The sequence below is a fragment of the Phyllobates terribilis genome, unplaced genomic scaffold, assembly GCF_046119375.1.
Source record: "Phyllobates terribilis strain yellow unplaced genomic scaffold, ASM4611937v1 Scaffold_8__6_contigs__length_399053987, whole genome shotgun sequence".
Lineage (NCBI taxonomy): Eukaryota > Metazoa > Chordata > Amphibia > Anura > Dendrobatidae > Phyllobates > Phyllobates terribilis.
In genome coordinates this window covers 371,429,686-371,452,779 of record NW_027362768.1, presented here as the reverse complement: position 1 = coordinate 371,452,779, position 23,094 = coordinate 371,429,686, and the positions used below count along the sequence as shown (strand labels likewise).

The 23,094-nt window shown below is 43.7% G+C and overlaps 1 protein-coding gene across 1 annotated transcript; it reads left to right on the top strand.

The window, feature by feature from the left end:
• The first annotated feature begins 211 nt into the window (after window positions 1–211).
• Window positions 212–8,854, top strand: SEC61A1 (SEC61 translocon subunit alpha 1). The gene is made up of 12 exons (XM_073644931.1): window positions 212–407; window positions 3,476–3,543; window positions 3,772–3,837; window positions 4,012–4,090; window positions 4,182–4,313; window positions 4,555–4,664; window positions 4,750–4,903; window positions 4,981–5,141; window positions 5,226–5,423; window positions 5,559–5,750; window positions 5,845–5,921; window positions 8,213–8,854. Exons 1-12 carry the CDS (start codon window positions 401–403, stop codon window positions 8,397–8,399), a joined length of 1,431 nt encoding a protein of 476 aa, XP_073501032.1. The 5' UTR covers window positions 212–400; the 3' UTR covers window positions 8,400–8,854.
• Window positions 8,855–23,094: the final 14,240 nt, after the last annotated feature.

Genomic DNA, 23,094 nt, shown 5'->3' with positions numbered 1-23,094 from the left:
TCTTAGAAACTGGCTTGTGAAAGTCGCCAACGGCTCTTGGGACGGTATTAAGATCTTATTAACCATATACCCAGCCCAGACGATCTTCTTCGTCTACTAAAAAGAACTGAAATATTCGCTTGTGTCTCTTCGGGTGTCAGATTTGTCTCCATTCAGGTGCTCTCCTGCCAGTAGTAAAGATGGCCGCCATGGCGTCCGGCTGTGGAATGCTGCTGAGCGTGGCAGGAAGCGGAAGTGTCCGGGCTCTCTCTCTTCCGGTGACTGACGTGTGGTGAGCGGTGTGCGGTGACGTGTCTAGGGAGCTTCTTCTGTGCGGAGAGCAGCGGCGGCGTCAGTCTGTCCGAGGAAGGCGAGAGAGAGAGAGACAGCACCGCGGCCCCGCACCCCGACCTCAGCGGCCATGGGCAGTGAGTATCCGCCGCACAGGAGGAGGGAGAGGCAGGGAGACTGCGGGCCACAGACGCCATAGAAATTATATATATATATATATTATATATACACTCACACATATATATCTATAGAGAAGTCATGAAATATATCCTGTATATGCAGCACACAGCGGGATATATATACTGTACTGTGTGTATATTATATCTGCACTCATAATACAGTATATCTCCCTCTGTATATGATATACACGCTATATGTTACATATATACACACGTACCATGGATCCATATGCCAATATACACAGAGGAAGCTGTATACTGTGTGTGTGTGTGTGTGTGTATGTATATACATATATATCTAATGTATGCCATGGATTTGGATAATACATATACACACACAGGAAGTTGTGTCCTAATATATTGTGTATATATGTATAATAAATATAATATTCACACGTATACTATATACCATGTATTGGTATGCCACATATACACAGTGGAAGCTGCATACTGTATGTATATGTAATATATATATCTTCAAATATCGCATGCCCAGAATTATATATTACACCGCACTACCCCATATACTGTACACACAGGGCATACGTTAGATATATTCTGTAATGTATGCCATGTATTTGTACAGAGTGTGTATATACATATATACACACACACGTACTGTTATAAGTGTATGCAATATATACCATGTATTGGCATGCCGCATACTGTACACACAGGGCATACGTTAGATATATTCTGTAATGTATGCCATGTATTTGTACAAATGTGTGTGTATGTGTGTATATATATATATACACACGTGTGTTTTGTTATAAGTGTATGCAATATATACCATGTATTGGCATGCCGCATACTGTGTGTATTGTATAATATAACTTATATAATAGCAAGTCCAAGATGATCTATGTACAGTGCACTACCTTATATACTATACACAGAGGGCATATATATATGTATCAGAGTGTAAATATAGTGTGTGTGTATATATTGTGGAAGCTCTGATACAGTGTATAATATATCTGTGATATTGACCGAGTATTTCTGTACTTTTCTGTGTAGTATTTATTCCTCTCCCGCAGATCGCTGTATAATTTCCCTCCAGTTTCCTTCTCATTGTAAATCTGAAGACAGATGTCAGAATGATTTGCACCGTTCTGGAGACGTCTCCTCTTTCTCCAATGCTAAAGTCATTCCCACTCTTGGGGTTATCACGCGTCTTTTCATTGCAGCTGTATGGCTATGTGCCCACGATCAGGCTATAGCAGCGCTTTGGAAGCCGCGTATTTTCGCTGCATCCGATCACGCAGGTAAATCCGCATGTGTTCATTGAACCATGCGGAGTTACCTCATCCAATACATTATATTGGGGAAATTTCTGTTGTGGAGACTAGCAACTCTTCAACAGGAATTGACATGCCGCGACTCTTAAAGCTGCGGTGTCAAAAAGAAGCACAGTGGGCATCGGATTTCTATCAATCCATCCACTGTGCATCTACTGTACAACAGCATTTTGGACGCCGCACAGGTGAGCTGCGTCCAAAGGCAGCAAATACCGATCATGGGCACGTACCTCCTTACAATGCACGATCCAGATAAGTCTTAGAGAAACTTGTCAGCAGGATGTAGCCCTATAGACTAAAGCCATGGCCATAATGGTGCTATGATACTGATTAATCTGATACCTGATGTGTAGGGATCCGCTGAGTGGCTGCTGAATACTCAACTTGTGAAGTTTTCAGGAAATGGGGCCAGAAGCGCAGATCGGGATTTCGGCTCTGAAAAAAAATTCACTGAGAACAAGAAGACCCTGCCCCACATCCCACCCCGAACCAAATAGTGAACGTGGCCTTAATATTATAACGGAGAAGAGTATAGACAACACGTGACCATGAGTGTGGAAGCCACAAACATGGGGTCACATGGCCGCCCACCTGCATCGGGCATCCTGACAGAGTGCACGTCGCGCACCATCACGTGACTTTCTCTGCATAATGCAAGTAAATGGGGCCACATTGCAGCCTGCAAGGGGCCGTGACGAGCAAGTCACAAACTTCCTACCGTTTCCGACTTTTTACCGCTTGGGGCCGCTCCTCACGGGTCGTGATACGACTGCGTCCCCTTACATCAGGGCTGTGGAGTTACAGCAGCTCAGGGGAATCTTTTTGTCTCACCCGAAGTATATAAAAAAAAAAATCAACTAAAAGGATTTTTTTTTTTACATCAGCTTGTCGGCCATTATAAATGAAGGGTAATTGTCCATTTCTCAGTTATCCCTTGTGCTCCGCTGCTCGTATATTCCTGGATGTGATCCGTCCCGCTTGTTCTGTACGTTCAGCCTCAGCGATCTCCTGTTAGGATCAGATCCAGCTGCATATATACATATATATACGGTGACTGATCCCAGATCCTTCCTGCGTGTAAGGGCGATGCAGAGGTATGTGCCGCTACCCTCAGGCCACGCAACGTCACCCATTGTTGGTGATTAAAATACTTAGCATCAAACTCCTGCACTGACGTCTACTCTCAGCTTCATCATATGCGCTGCCCTAGGCTGAGCTCACCTAGAAGGGACGAAGCTGTGGTGGTCACCCCCAGAGGTGGCTGATCTCCCATAGAAACAAAGGATCAGGCATATTGAAATCGCTCATGCCCGATCCTTCTTTCTCCTGGCATTTGCAGTCAGAAGAAAGTTGGGACACACCTATTAATTATTTGTTAGGTCGGTTCGGTTAGCTGATGTTCATCCCAATATCATCAGGCAAACATCAGTCCACAGACCGCTCTTCTGCCAATGATTGATGATTGCAAACCAGTAATGTGACGTAGACATATCTGTGCCGGAGAGGAGGAGGATAATACACTATCTGTGCCGGGGACGAGGAGGAGGAGGATAATACACCATCTGTGCCGGGGACTAGGAGGAGGAGGATAATACACTATTTGTGCCTGTAGAGAGGAGTCATGTGGGATCTTCTCTATGTACCAGAGCAGGTATTCAAAAGAAAATGAAATAATTATTGCACAGTAATTAACTTTTATTTTTTATTTTTCTTCTTTCTCAACAGTCAAATTTCTTGAAGTCATTAAGCCGTTCTGTGCGATATTGCCAGAAATCCAAAAGCCAGAAAGAAAGGTAAAAGCGACACGATCAGTGCGAATCCTGTGTGATGCCTGCATATCGCAGGGACTACAAGACCCATCATTACCAATGTGGCTCGTGGACCCCATCCCCCCCCTATCCATGTACATCAGCATAAATCCTAGTGGTGGAGAGACCTGGACCGGGGGGCCACGTTGCAACTTTGTGTTTGCACGAGATTTACTACAGATGTCTTCATATACATTTTTTATTTCTCTCTAGATTCAATTTAAAGAAAAAGTATTATGGACGGCGATCACCCTGTTCATCTTCTTAGTATGCTGCCAGGTGAGCACGGCGGGTTACTGCGATGACAGGATAGGGGCGACTTGTGGCGGAGTTCCCCCCCCTTCCACGTGGCAGGGTCTGGTACTGCAGCCTGGGCTGCAGTGTGCTGGTGGCTCCGATAATCTGCTGGGCATAGAGGCCTTTTGTTAAGAATTTTCCACTTTTCACTTTCAGATTCCCCTCTTCGGGATCATGTCTTCAGACTCCGCAGATCCCTTCTACTGGATGAGAGTTATCCTGGCTTCCAACAGAGGTGAGATGAGAGCGCGGCGTAACAGGAACACTATTGAATACCTGGCACGGCATATACAGGAGGCCTGCACTGAGACTTTATTTTTTTACAGGAACCTTGATGGAGTTGGGTATCTCCCCCATCGTCACATCTGGTCTCATCATGCAGCTCCTGGCCGGTGCCAAGATCATTGAGGTTGGAGACACACCAAAGGATCGAGCCCTGTTCAACGGAGCACAGAAATGTAAGAAACCTGAACAGCCGACGCTTAGTGTTCACCCGGATTTATCCATTTTGTGGCCTATGACATTATTCTAGATCCGTGGCAGCACATAGCAATGAAGGGGCCACGTCGCCGGAGATTCTGACCACCACCAGTCTAAGATTGATGGCCTCCTCTAGAATTGGCCATTGATTGACCCCGATTTGTATCGTCCATAATACATAGAATAAACCCTCCGCTAATGTTTCACCGCTTCCTCCAGTGTTCGGGATGATCATCACCATCGGTCAGGCCATTGTGTACGTCATGACTGGCATGTACGGAGACCCCTCTGAGATGGGTGCTGGCATCTGTCTGCTCATCACTATCCAGGTACGTTAGTGTATAGGACCCCGTACACATTTGCTGCACGTTCCCTCTTTCCTCGGGGTGACCAGGTTTTCTTCCTCGCCTCCAGCTCTTCGTCGCCGGTCTCATCGTCTTACTCCTGGATGAGCTGCTGCAGAAAGGCTACGGTCTGGGGTCTGGTATCTCGCTCTTCATTGCTACTAATATCTGCGAGACCATCGTATGGAAGGCGTTCAGCCCCACCACTGTGAACACCGGGCGAGGTAGGAGCAGAGACGAGCGCAGGCGCACGACGAGCGTCGCCGGCAGTAAATTCACACGCATGCGTTTGCTTCTTCAGGCACGGAGTTCGAGGGAGCCATCATCGCCCTGTTCCACCTGCTCGCCACTCGTACCGATAAGGTCCGTGCGCTCCGGGAAGCCTTTTACCGCCAAAATCTGCCCAACCTCATGAACCTGATTGCCACCATCTTTGTGTTCGCCGTGGTTATATACTTCCAGGTGCGCAGATATGATCTGATTCTGTACTGTGGGGGGCTCTCATCCATATGTTACTATAATGCCCCCATTCTTCCATTATGTCAGGGCTTTAGAGTGGACCTCCCCATCAAGTCGGCTCGGTACCGCGGACAGTACAACACGTACCCCATAAAGCTGTTCTACACCTCCAACATCCCCATCATCCTGCAGTCGGCCTTGGTCTCCAACCTGTACGTCATCTCTCAGATGTTGTCCGCCCGCTTCAGCGGTAACCTGCTCGTCAACCTCCTGGGGACGTGGTCTGTGAGTATCCGAATTACTAGGGACGTATTCACACTGCGGGGTCCGTATATGGCAGGAATTATACCACCCCGCCAGACTGAGGATAGATCGGAGGTGGGGGATACAAGTGTCCTAACGTCGCCTCTTCGTGTTTAGGACACGTCCACGGGAGGACCTGCCCGAGCCTACCCCGTTGGTGGCTTGTGCTACTACCTCTCTCCGCCGGAGTCGTTTGGTTCGGTGCTGGACGATCCGGTTCATGCGGTCGTTTACATCGTCTTCATGCTGGGCTCCTGCGCTTTCTTCTCCAAAACCTGGATCGAAGTATCCGGCTCCTCAGCAAAGGACGTAAGTGTTGGCCCCGGCGGTTTCACGCGGTGCTGCTGCTGCACCACCTCTTCTCTCTTATGCCGAGTTTAATTGATGACCATGTTGTCTGCAGGTCGCAAAGCAGCTGAAAGAACAGCAGATGGTAATGAGAGGACACCGAGAGACGTCCATGGTGCACGAGCTGAACAGGTGAGAAAGCGTTAATGATCATGGAGGGTTGTCCAGGCACAATGTACTGTGTGTATGCACGGGTCCCAGAAATGTAGAATATAATCCGTGTGTGAAACTTGCTGGTCTGATGTCTAATCAGATCGGTGAATGCCTGACCAACGTTTAAAAATGACAAATTGCCCTATTCGGTGGTCCGTGCTCTCCAGAAATGACCATTTGCTGCAGTGATGCCAGTACTGGATGTCACAACTTCACACCTTTAAATCTTTATAATGTTCAGTGGAAAAAATAAGTATTTGATACTCTGCCGATTTTGCAAGTTTTCCCACCTACAGAGAATGGAGAGGTCTGTCATTTTTATCGTAGGTCACTTCACCTGTGAGAAACAGAAGCTAAAAAGAAAAAACAAAAAAATCATTGTAGGATTTATACATAATTAATTTGCATTTTATTGCATGAAATAAGTATTTGATACAATAGAAAAACAGAACTTAATATTTGGTGCAGAAACCTTTGTTACAATCACAGAGGTCAGATGTTTCCTGTAGTTCTTGACCAGGTCTGCACACACTGCAGCAGGGATTTTGGCCCCCTCCTCCATACAGATCTCCTCCAGATCTTTCAGGTTTCGGGGCTGTCGCTGGGCAACATTGAGTTTCAGCTCCCTCCAAAGATCTTCTATTGGGTTCAGGTCTGGAGACTGGCTAGGCCACTCCAGGACCTTGAAATGCTTCTTACGGAGCCACTCCTTAGTTCCCCTGGCTGTGTGTTTCAGGTCATTGTCAATCTGGAAGACCCATCCACGACCCATCTTCAATGCTCTTACTGAAGGAAGGAAGTTGATGGCCAAAACCGCGCGATATATGACCCCATCCATCCTCCCTTCAATACGGTGCAGTCGTCCTGTCACCTTTGCAGAAATGCACCCCAAAAGTATGATGTTTCCCCCACCATGCTTCATGGCTGGGACGGTGTTCTTGGGGTTGTACTCATCCTTATACTTCCTTCAAACACAGCAAGTGGAGTTGATACCAAAAAGTTCTGTTTTGGTCTCATGTGACCACATGACCTTCTCCCATGTCTCCTCTGGATCATCCAGATGGTCATTGGCGAACTTCAAACAGGCCTGGACATGTGCTGGTGTGAGCAGGGGGACCTTGCGTGCCCTGCAGGATTTTAATCCATGACAGCTTAGTGTTACTAACGGTAATGTTTGAGACAGTGTTCCCAGCTCTCTTCAGGTCATTGACCAGGTCCTCCCGTGTAGTTCTGGACTGATTCCTGACCTTTCTCAGAATCATCCTTATACTAGTGATGAGCGAGCATTCTCATTACTTGAGATTTACGAGCATGCTCAGGTGCTCGCCGAGTATTTGCGGCGTGCTCGAATGTTATGTTTGAGTCACTCCGTGTGCATAATTTGCGACTGTTTGACAGCTTTAATACATGTGCTTGTTTGTTAGGCATTCCTCACATGTATTAAAGCTGTCAAACAGTCGCAAAATCATGCACACGGAGTGACTCAAACAATGTTCCAGCATGCCGCAAATATTCAGCGAGCACCTGAGCATGCTCGCCGAAAGAGTTAACAGAACACGCTCGCTCATCACTAATCCTTACCCCATGAGGCGAGATCCTGCATGGAGCCCCAGACCGAGGAAGACTGCCCGTCATCTTGTGTTTCATCCATCTTCTAATAATTGTGCCAACAGTCGTTGCCTTCTCACCAAGCTGCTTGCCTATTGTCCTGTAGCCCATTCCAGCCTTGTGCAGGTCTACGATTTTGTCCCTGGTGTCCTTAGATAGCTCTTTGGTCTTGGCCATGGTGGAGAGGTTGGAGTGTGATTGATTTAGTGTGTGGACAGGTGTCTTTTATACAGGTAATGAGTGCAGACTAGAAGGGCTTCTTAAAGAAAAACTAACCGGTCTGTGAGAGCCACAATTCTTGCTGGTTGGTCGGTGATCAAATACTTATTTCATGCAATAAAAATGCAATTTCATTATTTAATTATCCTACAATGTGATTTCTGAATATTCTTTTTAGATTCTGTGTCTCACAGGTGAAGTGACCTAGGATAAAAATTACAGTTGTCTCCATTCTATGTAGGTGGGAAAATATGCAAAATCAGCAGCGTATCAAATACTTATTTTCCCCACTATACACCTTGCCCTTGTCATCTGTACACCGGGGTGGGGAGGTCCTGTAGGTGACTGGATCAATACACTAACACCATTACTGGTGATCTTCTCTGTAAACTCTGGTATTGGACTCTATAGTAATCTGCCATCTTTTCTTCCCCTCCCCCCAGGTACATCCCTACAGCTGCTGCCTTCGGTGGTCTATGCATCGGCGCGCTCTCGGTCCTCGCAGACTTCCTGGGTGCCATCGGCTCTGGTACTGGCATCCTGTTAGCCGTCACCATCATCTATCAGTACTTCGAGATCTTCGTGAAGGAGCAGAGCGAGGTCGGAAGCATGGGCGCCCTTCTTTTCTAACACCATCAAGATATATATATTTTTTCTTTTTACGAGGTCATTTTAAAGACCTAAGACGTGAGCTGATCATGCGACTCGGAAACCTCCGTTCTCCATGTGTTCCAGGGACTCAGTGGGTCAGACACATCACCGAGTCGCTGTCCGTTCACCAGTGACGTCCTCAGACACCCGGTTATGGTTTGTTTTTACCAGTTTTGGCCCATTTTTATAAAGGTGTGGACAATGTGTAAGAACTTTTTTTTTTTTTTTTTTCCCCAAAAAACATTTTAATTTTCTCAAGTTTGAGCATGAATCCAAACATGGCCTCGATATTAAGTCTTTCCTTAGGGACTGGCGTCATCCAGTCGGTTATTGCATCTGTACAGTTTGAGAGTTAAGAGTTTGGAGCCGAGCTTCTCGGTATTATCAGTCATTATTATTATTTTTTTTTTTTTCAATAAAATTGTTAAAAACAATTCATTATACGTTTTTATTAATCAACAAGATGTTGGATCTTATTTGCTTGTCCCTCAGCTTATAGGATTCAGGGGATGTAATTTCTGTACCGTGAAAGGGAACTAAACTTTTACAAAACTTTTCTGTTTGGTCCCGAGATCTGCGGTGACGCGTTCATCTTATCCCAGAGTAATGTACAAACTCGTAACTGATTCCTCAGTGTTTTGCCAGAATTTTGGTATAAAACAAACATTTAAAAAAAAATAATTGTGCACTAAAAAAAAAGTACAAAACGCCATTCTTGATGCATTTGGGCGATTGTCCGTTCTCTGCTTCCCACCCAGAATAATCAGCACTTCTGCCCCAATGAGTAAATCTGAGATGAGGCAAATGTGTCAGAAGTGTAAGGTTTGGTTTTCATTTAGGATTACTAAAAAAACACAAAAACCGTCGCCTCTTCTGTTCTCACCCTGATTGCTCCAGTGCTCCTCTTTGTCCCTGACTACAAGCAGCCATAGTGCTGGCGTCACCGCAGACCCGAGAGAACCACCGGAGTGTACATGGTGCAACAATGAGCAAAACCCCATGCCCCTCAGGTCCAATACCAGCCATAAGTCTGGAAATGAGTTATGTTTGCCCCCAAGAAGATGCTGAGTAGGAAAGTGATGGCACAAGTTTGTTTCCAGTGTATCAGATTTTGTTAAGCTGTGTACATGCATTACTGATCCTGTATTATCCTCCAGAGCTGCACTCACTATTATTCTGGTGCAGTCACTGTGTACATACATTACTGATCCTGAGTTACCTCCTGTATTATCCTCCAGAGCTGCACTCACTATTATTCTGGTGCAGTCACTGTGTACATACATTACATTACTGATCCTGAGTTACATCCTGTATTATACTCCAGAGCCGCACTCACTATTCTGCTGGTGCAGTCACTGTGTACATACATTACTGATCCTGTACTGATCCTGAGTTACATCCTGTATTATACTCCAGAGCTGCACTCACTATTCTGCTGGTGCAGTCACTGTGTACATACATTACTGATCCTGTACTGATCCTGAGTTACCTCCTGTATTATCCTCCAGAGCCGCACTCACTATTCTGCTGGTGCAGTCACTGTGTACATACATTACTGATCCTGAGTTACCTCCTGTATTATCCTCCAGAGCTGCACTCACTATTCTGCTGGTGCAGTCACTGTGTACATACATTACTGATCCTGTACTGATCCTGAGTTACATCCTGTATTATACTCCAGAGCCACACTCACTGTACATACATTGCATATCCGTGGCAGCCAGACCACAGCCCTGGTGTGAAGGCTATAGTTAGTGTCATTACGAGCTTTGGCACGGTGACCATGCACATAACGATGGTAAGAAATAGAAAATTGTCAAAGAAAATTTATTAATATTTTCTCCAATCCCCTCCACGACAGCACCACCTGGAGGTTGCCTCCCCATCCTAATTAGGGACAGGAAGCACAAGAGGTTAAATAGCCCCTCCCCTATATTATGCCCAGTGTTTTCCTGTCCCTATGGGATGAAGAGGTTTCTAGGGTAGCTGTGGCCGGCGAGCAGGGCCCCATTAGCATACCTGAGCAGGGCTGCTGGGATCGAGCGCCTCTGGCCTTCCTCCCGTTAGCTCCTGTTCCCTCCGGAGCAGGACCTCCTCACTCTCCTGCGCCTTCAGGTAAAGCTGAGTGGGTGGTGGGCTGGGGGCCTCCTGTGCCTCCCGTACCTCCCCAGCCTGTAGATTGATCCTCCGTCCTCCATGGCAAAGTCCAGCGCGCATGCAGGACGCACCAGAAGTACGCGGTGTTTGGCCGGCTACGTCACTTCCGGTTGCGTTCCACAGTGGAACGCATCGGCCGTGGCGGGAAATTTGAAACCGTGTTTTTTCCCTAAAATGGAGGAAAACTTCCACCTGATTGGTGGGAGTCGGCGCTGGATCTCTGTTTCTTCTATAAAAGGCCCAGATGAGGAGACACCGATAGACATTTTCTATCTATGGAAGGTGTTGACTTAAAGCCTGCATCTGCAAAGGCCAGTGCGAACCCAGCCCCAGTAAGTGTAACATCCCTGGCGGCGTGCTTGCATGGTGCACCACCTCCCACCATGCTAGACCGCAATCTTACCTGTCAGTCCATGCTGTACTCTTTGCTCCTGCACCTGCTGTGTCCATGTCTCTTGTCTGATTGCACATAGTAGCTATAAGAAACAAGCAGAAAGCCGCACTGATGCCCTAAGCACAGTCCTAATGCCTCCCCAGCCTATTGCTGTGAGTCACTGGATACTTAAACCCCCTCCACCCAGTTGGAGGGGCCTGAGCAACACTTTCACTCAGTTTGTCTTTTGCAACTGAGTTGCCAGGTCCTGTCCTGTATCTAGTCTGTTCTGCCACCCTGGGGGCTGAGTTCCCAGGCTCGTTCCTGTATCTTGTTTCCCGGTTCAGTTCCTGTCTGAACAGTGTCCTAGCCCGTTACTTGTTTCTCTCTATGTCTGTACCTTCCCTTTGCCTGCAGTGTCTGAACCTGCACCTAACTCCAACTCGTTGTCTCTGTACTTCTGTTTGAGTTTTGTGTCCACTCGCTCCTTCATTGTAAGTACCTTGTGTGTATCTGGTTCTGCTTGTCCCCTTTCCCTGCCTCCGTATCTACATCCTGTGTTCTAACCATCTTCCTGTATTTTCCAGTCTGTTCCATGTGAACAGAGCCCTGTCCTGTCTGCCTGCACCTTCTGCTCTGCTTGTTCACCGCTCCGGCGGTTCCGCTCTGTTCCACTTGTTTACCGCACCTGCGGTTCTGCTCCGCTCTGCTTGTTCTCCACACCTGCGGTTTTGCTCCGCTCTGCTCTGCTTGTTCACTGCACCTGCAGTTTTGCTTCGCTCTGCTTGCTCTCCGCACCTGCGGTTTGGCTTCGCTCTGCTTGCTCTCCGCACCTGCGGTTTGGCTTCGCTCTGCTTGCTCTCCGCACCTGCGGTTTGGCTTCGCTCTGCTTGCTCTCCGCACCTGCGGTTTGGCTTCGCTCTGCTTGCTCTCCGCACCTGCGGTTTGGCTTCGCTCTGCTTGCTCTCCGCACCTGCGGTTTGGCTTCGCTCTGCTTGCTCTCCGCACCTGCGGTTTGGCTTCGCTCTGCTTGCTCTCCGCACCTGCGGTTTGGCTTCGCTCTGCTTGCTCTCCGCACCTGCGGTTTGGCTTCGCTCTGCTTGCTCTCCGCACTTGCGGTTTGGCTTCGCTCTGCTTGCTCTCCGCACCTGCGGTTTGGCTTCGCTCTGCTTGCTCTCCGCACTTGCGGTTTGGCTTCGCTCTGCTTGCTCTCCGCACCTGCGGTTTGGCTTCGCTCTGCTTGCTCTCCGCACCTGCGGTTTGGCTTCGCTCTGCTTGCTCTCCGCACCTGCGGTTTGGCTTCGCTCTGCTTGTTCTCCGCACCTGCGGTTTTGCTCTGCTAGTCCACCGCACCTGCGGCTCTGTTCCTGTATCCCAGTCTGTACTGGTCCCTATCCAGCCTGCGTTCATACCTGCCAGTATCTTCCGGTCTGCATTCCAGCCGTGCCTGTGAGCACCCAGCTGTCTGCATACCAGCTGCGCCTGCCAGTACCCACCTGCCTACATACCAGCCGTGCCTGCCAGTACCCACCTGTCTATATGCCAGTCTAACCTGCCTGTTCCTGCACTCCCCGATGTGGGTCAACAGCTGTGACCGGGGTCTGACCTGGAGTAGCACCTGATCCCTCTGCTCGGTTCCTCACTGGTTCACGGAGTCGACTGAGCCGCTGTGCGACCTTGGTCGGATCGACTTGATACTTAGTTATTCCCCTCCAGGCACTCCTCGGTTCATGGTACAGTGGGATCACTAATCACGCTCATGCCAGTCAGTCCGGGCGCGAGCGTAACAGTAAGTACTTCTGGGATAGGTTATTCCCCACTCTCTTGAGCGGGATCCAAAAAGTTTTAAATACATCTCCCCTTTTAATTTTAGGGAGATAAGGATCCTGTACCAAAAGTGGGTGAAAATACTACAATACGCAAATGTGCCATTTGTAGGAAAAAGCTAACCTCCGGCCATAAGAAACCCCTGTGCCAGAGATGTACGGAGAATATTGTGAAAGAGGAACAGCCGACCCTTATGGAAGAAGTTAGGGGAATGGTCCGGCAGGAAATACAGTCCTCACTAGCTTCCTTCTCACAGTCCTTCCAGCAAGCGAGGGCTGAAGGTCCTTCCCCGGCCAAAAAGAGGAAGGATCCAGTCAGCGATCCTTCAGACTCAGAGGAGAATATTTCTATGGAAGAGCTTGAAGAGGGTGACCTGAGTGCAGATCAGGGCAGTGAGGAGGACAAAAAGTACTATTTTTCATCAGAAAATATGGAAGAGTTGTTATTGCAAGTGAGGGACACTATGCAGGTGGAGGAAGAGAAGAAAACCATACAATCCAGGGCGAGATGTTTGGGGGCTTAAAGTCAAAGCAAAAGCTAGTGTTCCTGGTGTACGACAATATCCGTAGTCTCATCATGGATGAATGGGAGTTTCCGGAAAAAAGGTTAAATATTGCAGGAGAAATGAAAGATTCCTGCTAGATGAGAGTATGACTAAAGCATGGTCAGAGATTCCAAAAGTAGATGTTCTCAAGTTATCTGCGGCTTCCGTGAGGGCAAATATCGCCTCGACCTGTGTAGCACGATCCATGTTCCTCTGGTTACAGCAATTAGAGGATCATCTCTGGAAAGGTACTCCTAGGGAGGACCTTCTTGCATCTCTTCCCCTACTGCAGAAAGCCACAGGATTCTTAGCGGATGCCTCTGCAGAGTCTGTTAGAATTGCAGAGAGATCGGCAGTACTATCCTATTCCACAAGAAGGGCTTTATGGCTGAAGATGTGGAGCGGAGATAATGTGTCAAAACCAAAGCTTTGTTCCATCCCGTTTAAAGGAGAATATAAGTTCGGTTCGGCCTTGGATGAGCTATTAGAAAAAGCATCGGACAAGAAAAAAATCTTTACCAGAGCCAAAGGTTCCGAAGAACTTTAGGAAGAGGCCATTTCTTCCATCTCACCAACAGCAATCGTTTCACTATAGAAGCAAAGGAAAATCCGGTCGATGGTCTTACCCCAAAAGGTGGAAGAGGGAAGAATATTTTTCCCAACTCAGGACAAGACAGACAATGACGCCAGGAAGGTAGGAGGCAGGATTGCAAGTTTCCTTCCATACTGGCGGCTAATATCAACAGACAGAAAGATACTGGAGATGGTGGAAACAGGAGTCAAAATCGACTTCGCTGCTTACCCACCAAGAAGAAAAGAGATAACAACCTTGTCTTCCTCAAGATTGCAGAAAGTCCTAACATCATCAGGTCTTCAGGATTTACAAAATACAGGAGTAATATCACCAGTTCATGGCAAAGAACAAGGAGAAGGTCACCATTCTCGAATATTCTTGCTAAAAAAGGCATCAGGTGCCTTCATCAGGCATCTGAAACAGAAGGTTCAAGATGGAATCTTTAAAGTCCACAATTCCACTGATTGGGGAAGATTTTGTGATGGCAACAATAGACCTGCAAGAGGCGTACTACCATGTGCCAGTTCATCCTTCTTATAGGAAGTTCCTCCGATTTGCTGTAAGTCAAAATCAAAAGAATTCATTTTCAGTTCAACGTGCTTCCCTTCGGGATTTCGTCGACTCCCCGCTTGTTCACGAAGCTCATGGCGGAAGTGGTGACTTTTGTAAGAAGACAGGATATCAGTAGCGTCCCATATTTGGAAGAATTTTTATTAATGGCTCCCTCAGTCCCAATATTGGAGGAGCACCTCCAGATGACTCTTCATACTCTGGAATCATTGAGATGGCTGATAAATCGTGACAAGTCGGATCTACTTCCCTCCACCAAGAAGACCTTTTTGGGGATTCTTCTAGATTCCCAGCAGCAGGCCTCGTTTTTGCCAAGGCAAAAGCAAATTCTGCTGAGGTCGAAAGTCCGTGCGCTAATGAACCAGAACAAGGTCTCAATAAGATTCGGCATGTCCGTCCTGGGGACCATGACCTTCTCTATTCAAGCGGTACCTTAGGCTCAAGCATGTACAAGGATTCTCTAGAGCTTCATCCTTTCCCACTGGGACAGATCTCTAAGTTCCCTCACCAGCAGGATTCATCTACCAGAGCAGGTGAAAGTATCTTTAAGATGGTGACTTTGTCCGAGAAATCTGGAGAAGGGAACAATATGATTTCAGCATCCGTTTGGGTTAGTCAAGACAGACACCAGCAAGAGGGGATGGGGAGCCGTAGTCTCCCAGGTGGCCTTTCAGGAAGTTTGGTCGCAAGAAATTGCGGATCAGTCCTCGAACTTAAGAGAATTGAAAGCAGTGGAAGAGACCCTTCTGGCAGCCGAGTCCATACTCCAGGGGTCGCATGTCAGGATATACTCGGACAATATGACGACGTTAGCCCACCAGAGATATCAGGGAAGCACAAGGAACAGAAACCTGCAATCTCAGGATCTTTGGCAGGGCAGAGCTTCATCTCCTATCCCTGTCGGCTCTGCACCTGAAGGGCTCCGACAATTATCAGGTGGATTTATTAAGCAGAAGGGACATTCATCTGGGGAAATGGAGTCTGAACTGGAAGATATTCCATATGGTCGTACAGAAATGGGGGAAATCCAGACGTGGATCTGTTCGCAAACCACGAGAACGCAAAAGTAAAAACCTTTTTCTCCCTGGACCCCAAGGATCCAGCAGCGGGGGATAGACGCGTTTGCGCATCCCTGGAATGTCAGACTCGCGTATGCGTTTTCCCCAATTCCATTGTTACCAAGGACTTTACAAAAAATCAGGGCCGAAAGGGTAAAAACAATCCTCATAGCTCCGATGTGGCCCAAAAGGGCATGGTTCGGAATATTGAACAGTTTGAAGTTGGCAGATCCGTTGATTCTTCCTCAGATACGTGATCAGCTACATCAGGGTCAGATCTACCATCCGACCCCTCAAAATCTCTCCTTAGCAGCCTGGCTTCTGAAGCCACCATCCTAAAATGCCAGAGGCTTTTCAGAGGAGGTGATCCATGCACTGCAGAAAAGCAGGAATCAGGTCACGAACTCCATTTATGGAAAGATCTGGAAGACCTTCACGCTATGGTATGACCCTTATACACTAGATCCCTTTCAGCCGAATATATCTAAGATTCTGGATTTTTTGCAAAACGGTCTGTCTAAAGGATTAAGACCAAGCACTCTTAAGGTCCAAATCTCGGCCCTAAGCTCCTATTTTGACACGGACTTGGCGCAAAACAGATTCATGACGACTGCATCACGAATGAACCCGACGAGAGAAAGAAATGTTCCGCCTTGGGATCTCAATACGGTTCTTAAAGGTCTTACCATGCAACCTTTCGAGCCAATATCTGAATCTCTAATAGACAAGCTGCCATGGAAAGCAGCGTTGTTGGTAGCACTGACTACAGCTAGGAGAGTGGGGGAGATTCAAGCACTTTCCATCAGAGAGCCTTACTTTCGAGTTCTGGAAGACAGAATCATCCTCCAGTTGGAGCCTTCATTTCTTCCCAAAGTCTCATCTGAATTCCATATGTCTCAGCCTATAATCCTTCCATCCTTTTGTCAGAATCCATCAAATAACAGGGAAGAGGCGTTCCACTCGCTGGATGTTAGAAGGACTATCATCTTCTACTTAAGTCAGACTGAGTCCTGGAGAAAGGATCAGAGCCTATTTGTACAATATGGAGGCCCCCAACAAAGGGAAGAAAATCTCCAAAAACACGCTCGCTGGCCAATTGGATTAAAAAAGCCATGTGAGGCATACAGAAATCAAGATATACTTCCTCCAGAATCCTTGAAAGCTCCCTCCACTAGAACTATGTCTGTCTCCTGGGCTGAAAAGACTAGCGCATCCGTCCAGCAGATTTGCAGGGCAGCTACATGGTCATCCGTCTATACCGCGGGGCAGCTACATGGTCATCCGTCTATACCGCAGGGCAGCTACATGGGCATCCGTCCATACCTTTGCTAAACATTATAGATTGGATGTAATGTCAAATAGAGACCTAGCAATTTGGAAGGAAAGTCCTTCAGGCGGTTGCCCCTCCCTAAATTCATTCTTTGGTATTGCTCCGGGTGGTGCTGTCGTGGAGGGGATTGGAGAAAATAGAATTAGTCTTACCGGTAATTCTGTTTCCAAGACCCTCCACCACAGCACGAATAATTCCCGCCCTTTCTTGATTTAGGAGAAAAACTCCTTAGTGTTAACAAAATATTATTGAAGCATTCATCTTGTGTGGTCCTTTGAAAACACAGGGGATAATATAGGGGAGGGCTATTTAACCTCTTGTGTTTCCTGTCCCTAATTAGGATGGGGAGGCAACCTCCAGGTGGTGCTGTGGTGGAGGGTCTTAGAAACCGAATTACCGGTAAGACTAATTCTATTTTTAGTTACTGGAAAACTTTTCTTTTTCCCTGTGTTTTATTGTTTGGGCAAAAAAATAACAGGAAATATGTATTTTTCAAATGAAAATTGTTCACAGCCACAGCCATGGATTATCCACTAGTGACATGGATAATTATTATCAAGAATGAGTAACATCACTCTGTGACCACAAGAGGGTGCAATTACATCGGTAGAGAAAATTAAGCCTCTATTGAAGATTCAGTAAAAGGCAGGAAATCACTGCTGATACATGGAAATATCCTCTCCAGAGAGAGAGGACTGGAGCTCTAGTGCCATCTATAGGACGTAGCAATCCTAACAGTCAATATCAAGCTTTGCCACATGATGTAGGATGAAAAGCCAAAAACTCCTTTTGCAGAAATGTGTTTCGGGGTGTTTGTCCCTCATCAGAGCAAACCAAGAGGTACAGTAGTGTTCAAAATAATAGCAGTGTGGAGTACAATCAGTGAGGTCAATCATTCTGTGAAGAAACAGCTGTGAATCAGGTGGCCCTTATGTAAGGATGAAGCCAGCACATGTTGTACATGCATTTCTCCTTGAAAGACTGAGAAATATGGGTCATTCGAGACATTGTTCAGAAGAACAGCGTACTTTGATTAAAAAGTTGATTTGAGAGGGTAAAACTTATAAAGAAGTATAGACAATGATCGGCTGTTCAGCTAAAATGGTCTCCAATGCTTTATAATGTAAAGAAAAACCAGAGAGACGTGGAAGCAAACGGAAGATTACCATTCGAATGGATGGAAGAATAACCAGAATGGAAAAGGCTCAGCCAGTGATCAGCTCCAGGATGATCAAAGACCGTCTCAAGTTACCTGTGAGTACTGTGACAGAAGATGCCTGTGTGAAGCTAATCTCTTAGCAAGAAGTCCCCGCAAAGTCCCACTGTTAAAAAACTACATGTACTGAAGCGGATACAATTTGCCAAAGAACACATCAACTGGCCTAAAGAGAAATGGAGAAACATTTTATGGACAGATGAAAGTAAAATTGTTCTTTCTGGGTCCAAGGACCACAGATAGTTCATCAGATGATCACCAAACTCTGCATTCAGCCACAGTACATCCTGCAGACAGTGAAGCATGGTGGAAGCATCATGATATGGGCACGTTTCTCTTACTATGGTCCGGACCTATTTACCACATACCAGGGATCATGGACCAGTTTGCATATATTAAAATACTTGAAGAGGTCATGTTGCCTTATGCTGAAGAGGATATGTCCTAGAAATGAGTTAAGCACAAAATCTTCATATAAGTTATTTCCATGCATTGGGAACATTGCACACTGCTTTATAATTCAAAACATGATGAGAAATGTAGATAATTTGAAACTACTTTACAGAAAGTAACAAAAAAAAATGAACATTGGGTTGTTCTAAAAAATAGCAGTGTCTGCATTTGACTCTACAATCTCACAATATATCTCTTTTTTTGAGGGTTTAGCATTCCTGCGAATCACTAACCTAATATTTAGTTGTAGACCCACAGTATTTTAGAACTGCTTTATATAACTACTATAATACTGCTCCTATGTACAAGAATATAACTACTATAATACTGCCCCTATGTACAAGAATATAACTACTATAATACTGCCCCCTATATACAAGAATATAACTACTATAATACTGCCCCCTATGTACAAGAATATAACTACTATAATACTGCCCCCTATGTACAAGAATATAACTACTATAATACTGCTCCTAAGTACAAGAATATAACTACTATAATACTGCCCCCTATGTACAAGAATATAACTACTATAATACTGCCCCCTATGTATAAGAATATAACTACTATAATACTGCCCCTATGTACAAGAATATAACTACTATAATACTGCCCCTACGTACAAGAATATAACTACTATAATACTGCTCCTATGTACAAGAATATAACTACTATAATACTGCCCCCTATGTACAAGAATATAACTACTATAATACTGCGCCTACATACAAGAATATAACTACTATAATACTGCCCCCTATGTACAAGAATATAACTACTATAATACTGCTCCTATATACAAGAATATAACTACTATAATACTGCCCCCAATGTACAAGAATATAACTACTATAATACTGCCTCCTATGTACAAGAATATAACTACTATAATACTGCCCCTATGTACAAGAATATAACTACTATAATACTGCCCCTACGTACAAGAATATAACTACTATAATACTGCTCCTATGTACAAGAATATAACTACTATAATACTGCTCCTATGTACAAGAATATAACTACTATAATACTGCCCCCTATGTACAAGAATATAACTACTATAATACTGCTCCTACATACAAGAATATAACTACTATAATACTGCCCCCTATGTACAAGAATATAACTACTATAATACTGCTCCTATATACAAGAATATAACTACTATAATACTGCTCCTATGTACAAGAATATAACTACTATAATACTGCCCCCAATGTACAAGAATATAACTACTATAATACTGCCTCCTATGTACAAGAATATAACTACTATAATACTGCCCCTACGTACAAGAATATAACTACTATAATACTGCCCCTACGTACAAGAATATAACTACTATAATACTGCTCCTATGTACAAGAATATAACTACTATAATACTGCCCCCTATGTACAAGAATATAACTACTATAATACTGCCCCTACGTACAAGAATATAACTGCTATAATACTGCTCCTATGTACAAGAATATAACTACTATAATACTGCTCCTACGTACAAGAATATAACTACTATAATACTGCCCCTATGTACAAGAATATAACTGCTATAATACTGCTCCTATGTACAAGAATATAACTACTATAATACTGCCCCTATGTACAAGAATATAACTACTATAATACAGCTCCTATGTACAAGAAAATAACTACTATAATACTGCCCCCTATGTATAAGAATATAACTACTATAATACTGCCCCTATGTACAAGAATATAACTACTATAATACTGCTCCTATGTACAAGAATATAACTACTATAATACTGCCCCCTATGTACAAGAATATAACTACTATAATACTGCTCCTACATACAAGAATATAACTACTATAATACTGCCCCCTATGTACAAGAATATAACTACTATAATACTGCCACCTATGTACAAGAATATAACTACTATAATACTGCCCCTATGTACAAGAATATAACTACTATAATACAGCTCCTATGTACAAGAATATAACTACTATAATACTACTCCTATGTACAAGAATATAACTACTATAATACTGCCACCTATGTACAAGAATATAACTACTATAATACTGCCCCTATGTACAAGAATATAACTACTATAATACAGCTCCTATGTACAAGAATATAACTACTATAATACTACTCCTATGTACAAGAATATAACTGCTATAATACTGTCCCTATGTACAAGAATATAATTACTATAATACCGCTCCTACATACAAGAATATAACTATTATAATACTGCCCCTATGTACAAGAATATAACTGCTATAATACTGCTCCTATGTACAAGAATATAACTACTATAATACTGCCACCTATGTACAAGAATATAACTACTATAATACTGCCCCTATGTACAAGAATATAACTACTATAATACAGCTCCTATGTACAAGAATATAACTACTATAATACTGCCCCTATGTACAAGAATATAACTACTATAATACTGCTCCCTATGTACAAGAATATAACTACTATAATACTGCCCCTATGTACAAGAATATAACTACTATAATACTGCCCCTACATACAAGAATATAACTGCTATAATACTGTCCCTATGTACAAGAATATAATTACTATAATACCGCTCCTACGTACAAGAATATAACTATTATAATACTGCCCCTATGTACAAGAATATAACTGCTATAATACTGCTCCTATGTACAAGAATATAACTGCTATAATACTGCCACCTATGTACAAGAATATAACTACTATAATACTGCCCCTATGTACAAGAATATAACTACTATAATACTGCTCCTATGTACAAGAATATAACTACTATAATACTACCCCTACGTAAAAGAATATAACTACTATAATACTGCCCCTACGTACAAGAATATAACTGCTATAATACTGCTCCTATGTACAAGAATATAACTGCTATAATACTGCTCCTATGTACAAGAATATAACTACTATAATACTGCTCCTACGTACAAGAATATAACTACTATAATACTGCTCCTACGTACAAGAATATAACTACTATAATACTGCCCCTATGTACAAGAATATAACTGCTATAATACTGCTCCTATGTACAAGAATATAACTACTATAATACTGCCCCTATGTACAAGAATATAACTACTATAATACTGCTCCCTATGTACAAGAATATAACTACTATAATACTGCCCCTATGTACAAGAATATAACTACTATAATACTGCCCCTACATACAAGAATATAACTGCTATAATACTGTCCCTATGTACAAGAATATAATTACTATAATACCGCTCCTACGTACAAGAATATAACTATTATAATACTGCCCCTATGTACAAGAATATAACTGCTATAATACTGCTCCTATGTACAAGAATATAACTACTATAATACTGCCACCTATGTACAAGAATATAACTACTATAATACTGCCCCTATGTACAAGAATATAACTACTATAATACCGCTCCTACGTACAAGAATATAACTATTATAATACTGCCCCTATGTACAAGAATATAACTACTATAATACTGCCTCCTATATACAAGAATATAACTACTATAATACTGCTCCCTATGTACAAGAATATAACTACTATAATACTGCTCTTATGTACAAGAATATAGCTACTATAATACTGCTCCTATGTACAAGAATATAACTACTATAATACTGCTCTCTATGTACAAGAATATAACTACTATAATACTGCCCCTATGTACAAGAATATAGCTACTATAATACTGCCCCCTATGTGCAAGAATATAACTACTATAATACTGCTCCTATATACAAGAATATAACTACTATAATACTGCTCCTATGTACAAGAATATAACTACTATAATACTGCCCCCAATGTACAAGAATATAACTACTATAATACTGCCTCCTATGTACAAGAATATAACTACTATAATACTGCCCCTATGTACAAGAATATAACTACTATAATACTGCCCCCTATGTACAAGAATATAACTACTATAATACTGCCCCTACGTAAAAGAATATAACTACTATAATACTGCCCCTACGTACAAGAATATAACTGCTATAATACTGCTCCTATGTACAAGAATATAACTACTATAATACTGCTCCTACGTACAAGAATATAACTACTATAATACTGCCCCTACGTACAAGAATATAACTGCTATAATACTGCTCCTATGTACAAGAATATAACTACTATAATACTGCCCCTATGTACAAGAATATAACTACTATAATACTGCTCCCTATGTACAAGAATATAACTACTATAATACTGCCCCTATGTACAAGAATATAACTACTATAATACTGCCCCTACATACAAGAATATAACTGCTATAATACTGTCCCTATGTACAAGAATATAATTACTATAATACCGCTCCTATGTACAAGAATATAACTGCTATAATACTGCTCCTATGTACAAGAATATAACTACTATAATACTGCCCCTACGTACAAGAATATAACTATTATAATACTGCCCCTATGTACAAGAATATAACTGCTATAATACTGCCCCTATGTACAAGAATATAACTACTATAATACTGCCCCCTATGTACAAGAATATAACTACTATAATACTGCCACCTATG

What these genes read in the sequence shown, in the direction of transcription:
- SEC61A1 (XM_073644931.1), top strand. An exon ending in TCTTCTTAGTATGCTGCCAG is followed by an intron (nt 3,838 to 4,011) that starts GTGAGCACGGCG and finishes TTTCACTTTCAG; the next exon opens with ATTCCCCTCTTCGGGATCAT. An exon ending in CACTGTGAACACCGGGCGAG is followed by an intron (nt 4,904 to 4,980) that starts GTAGGAGCAGAG and finishes TTGCTTCTTCAG; the next exon opens with GCACGGAGTTCGAGGGAGCC.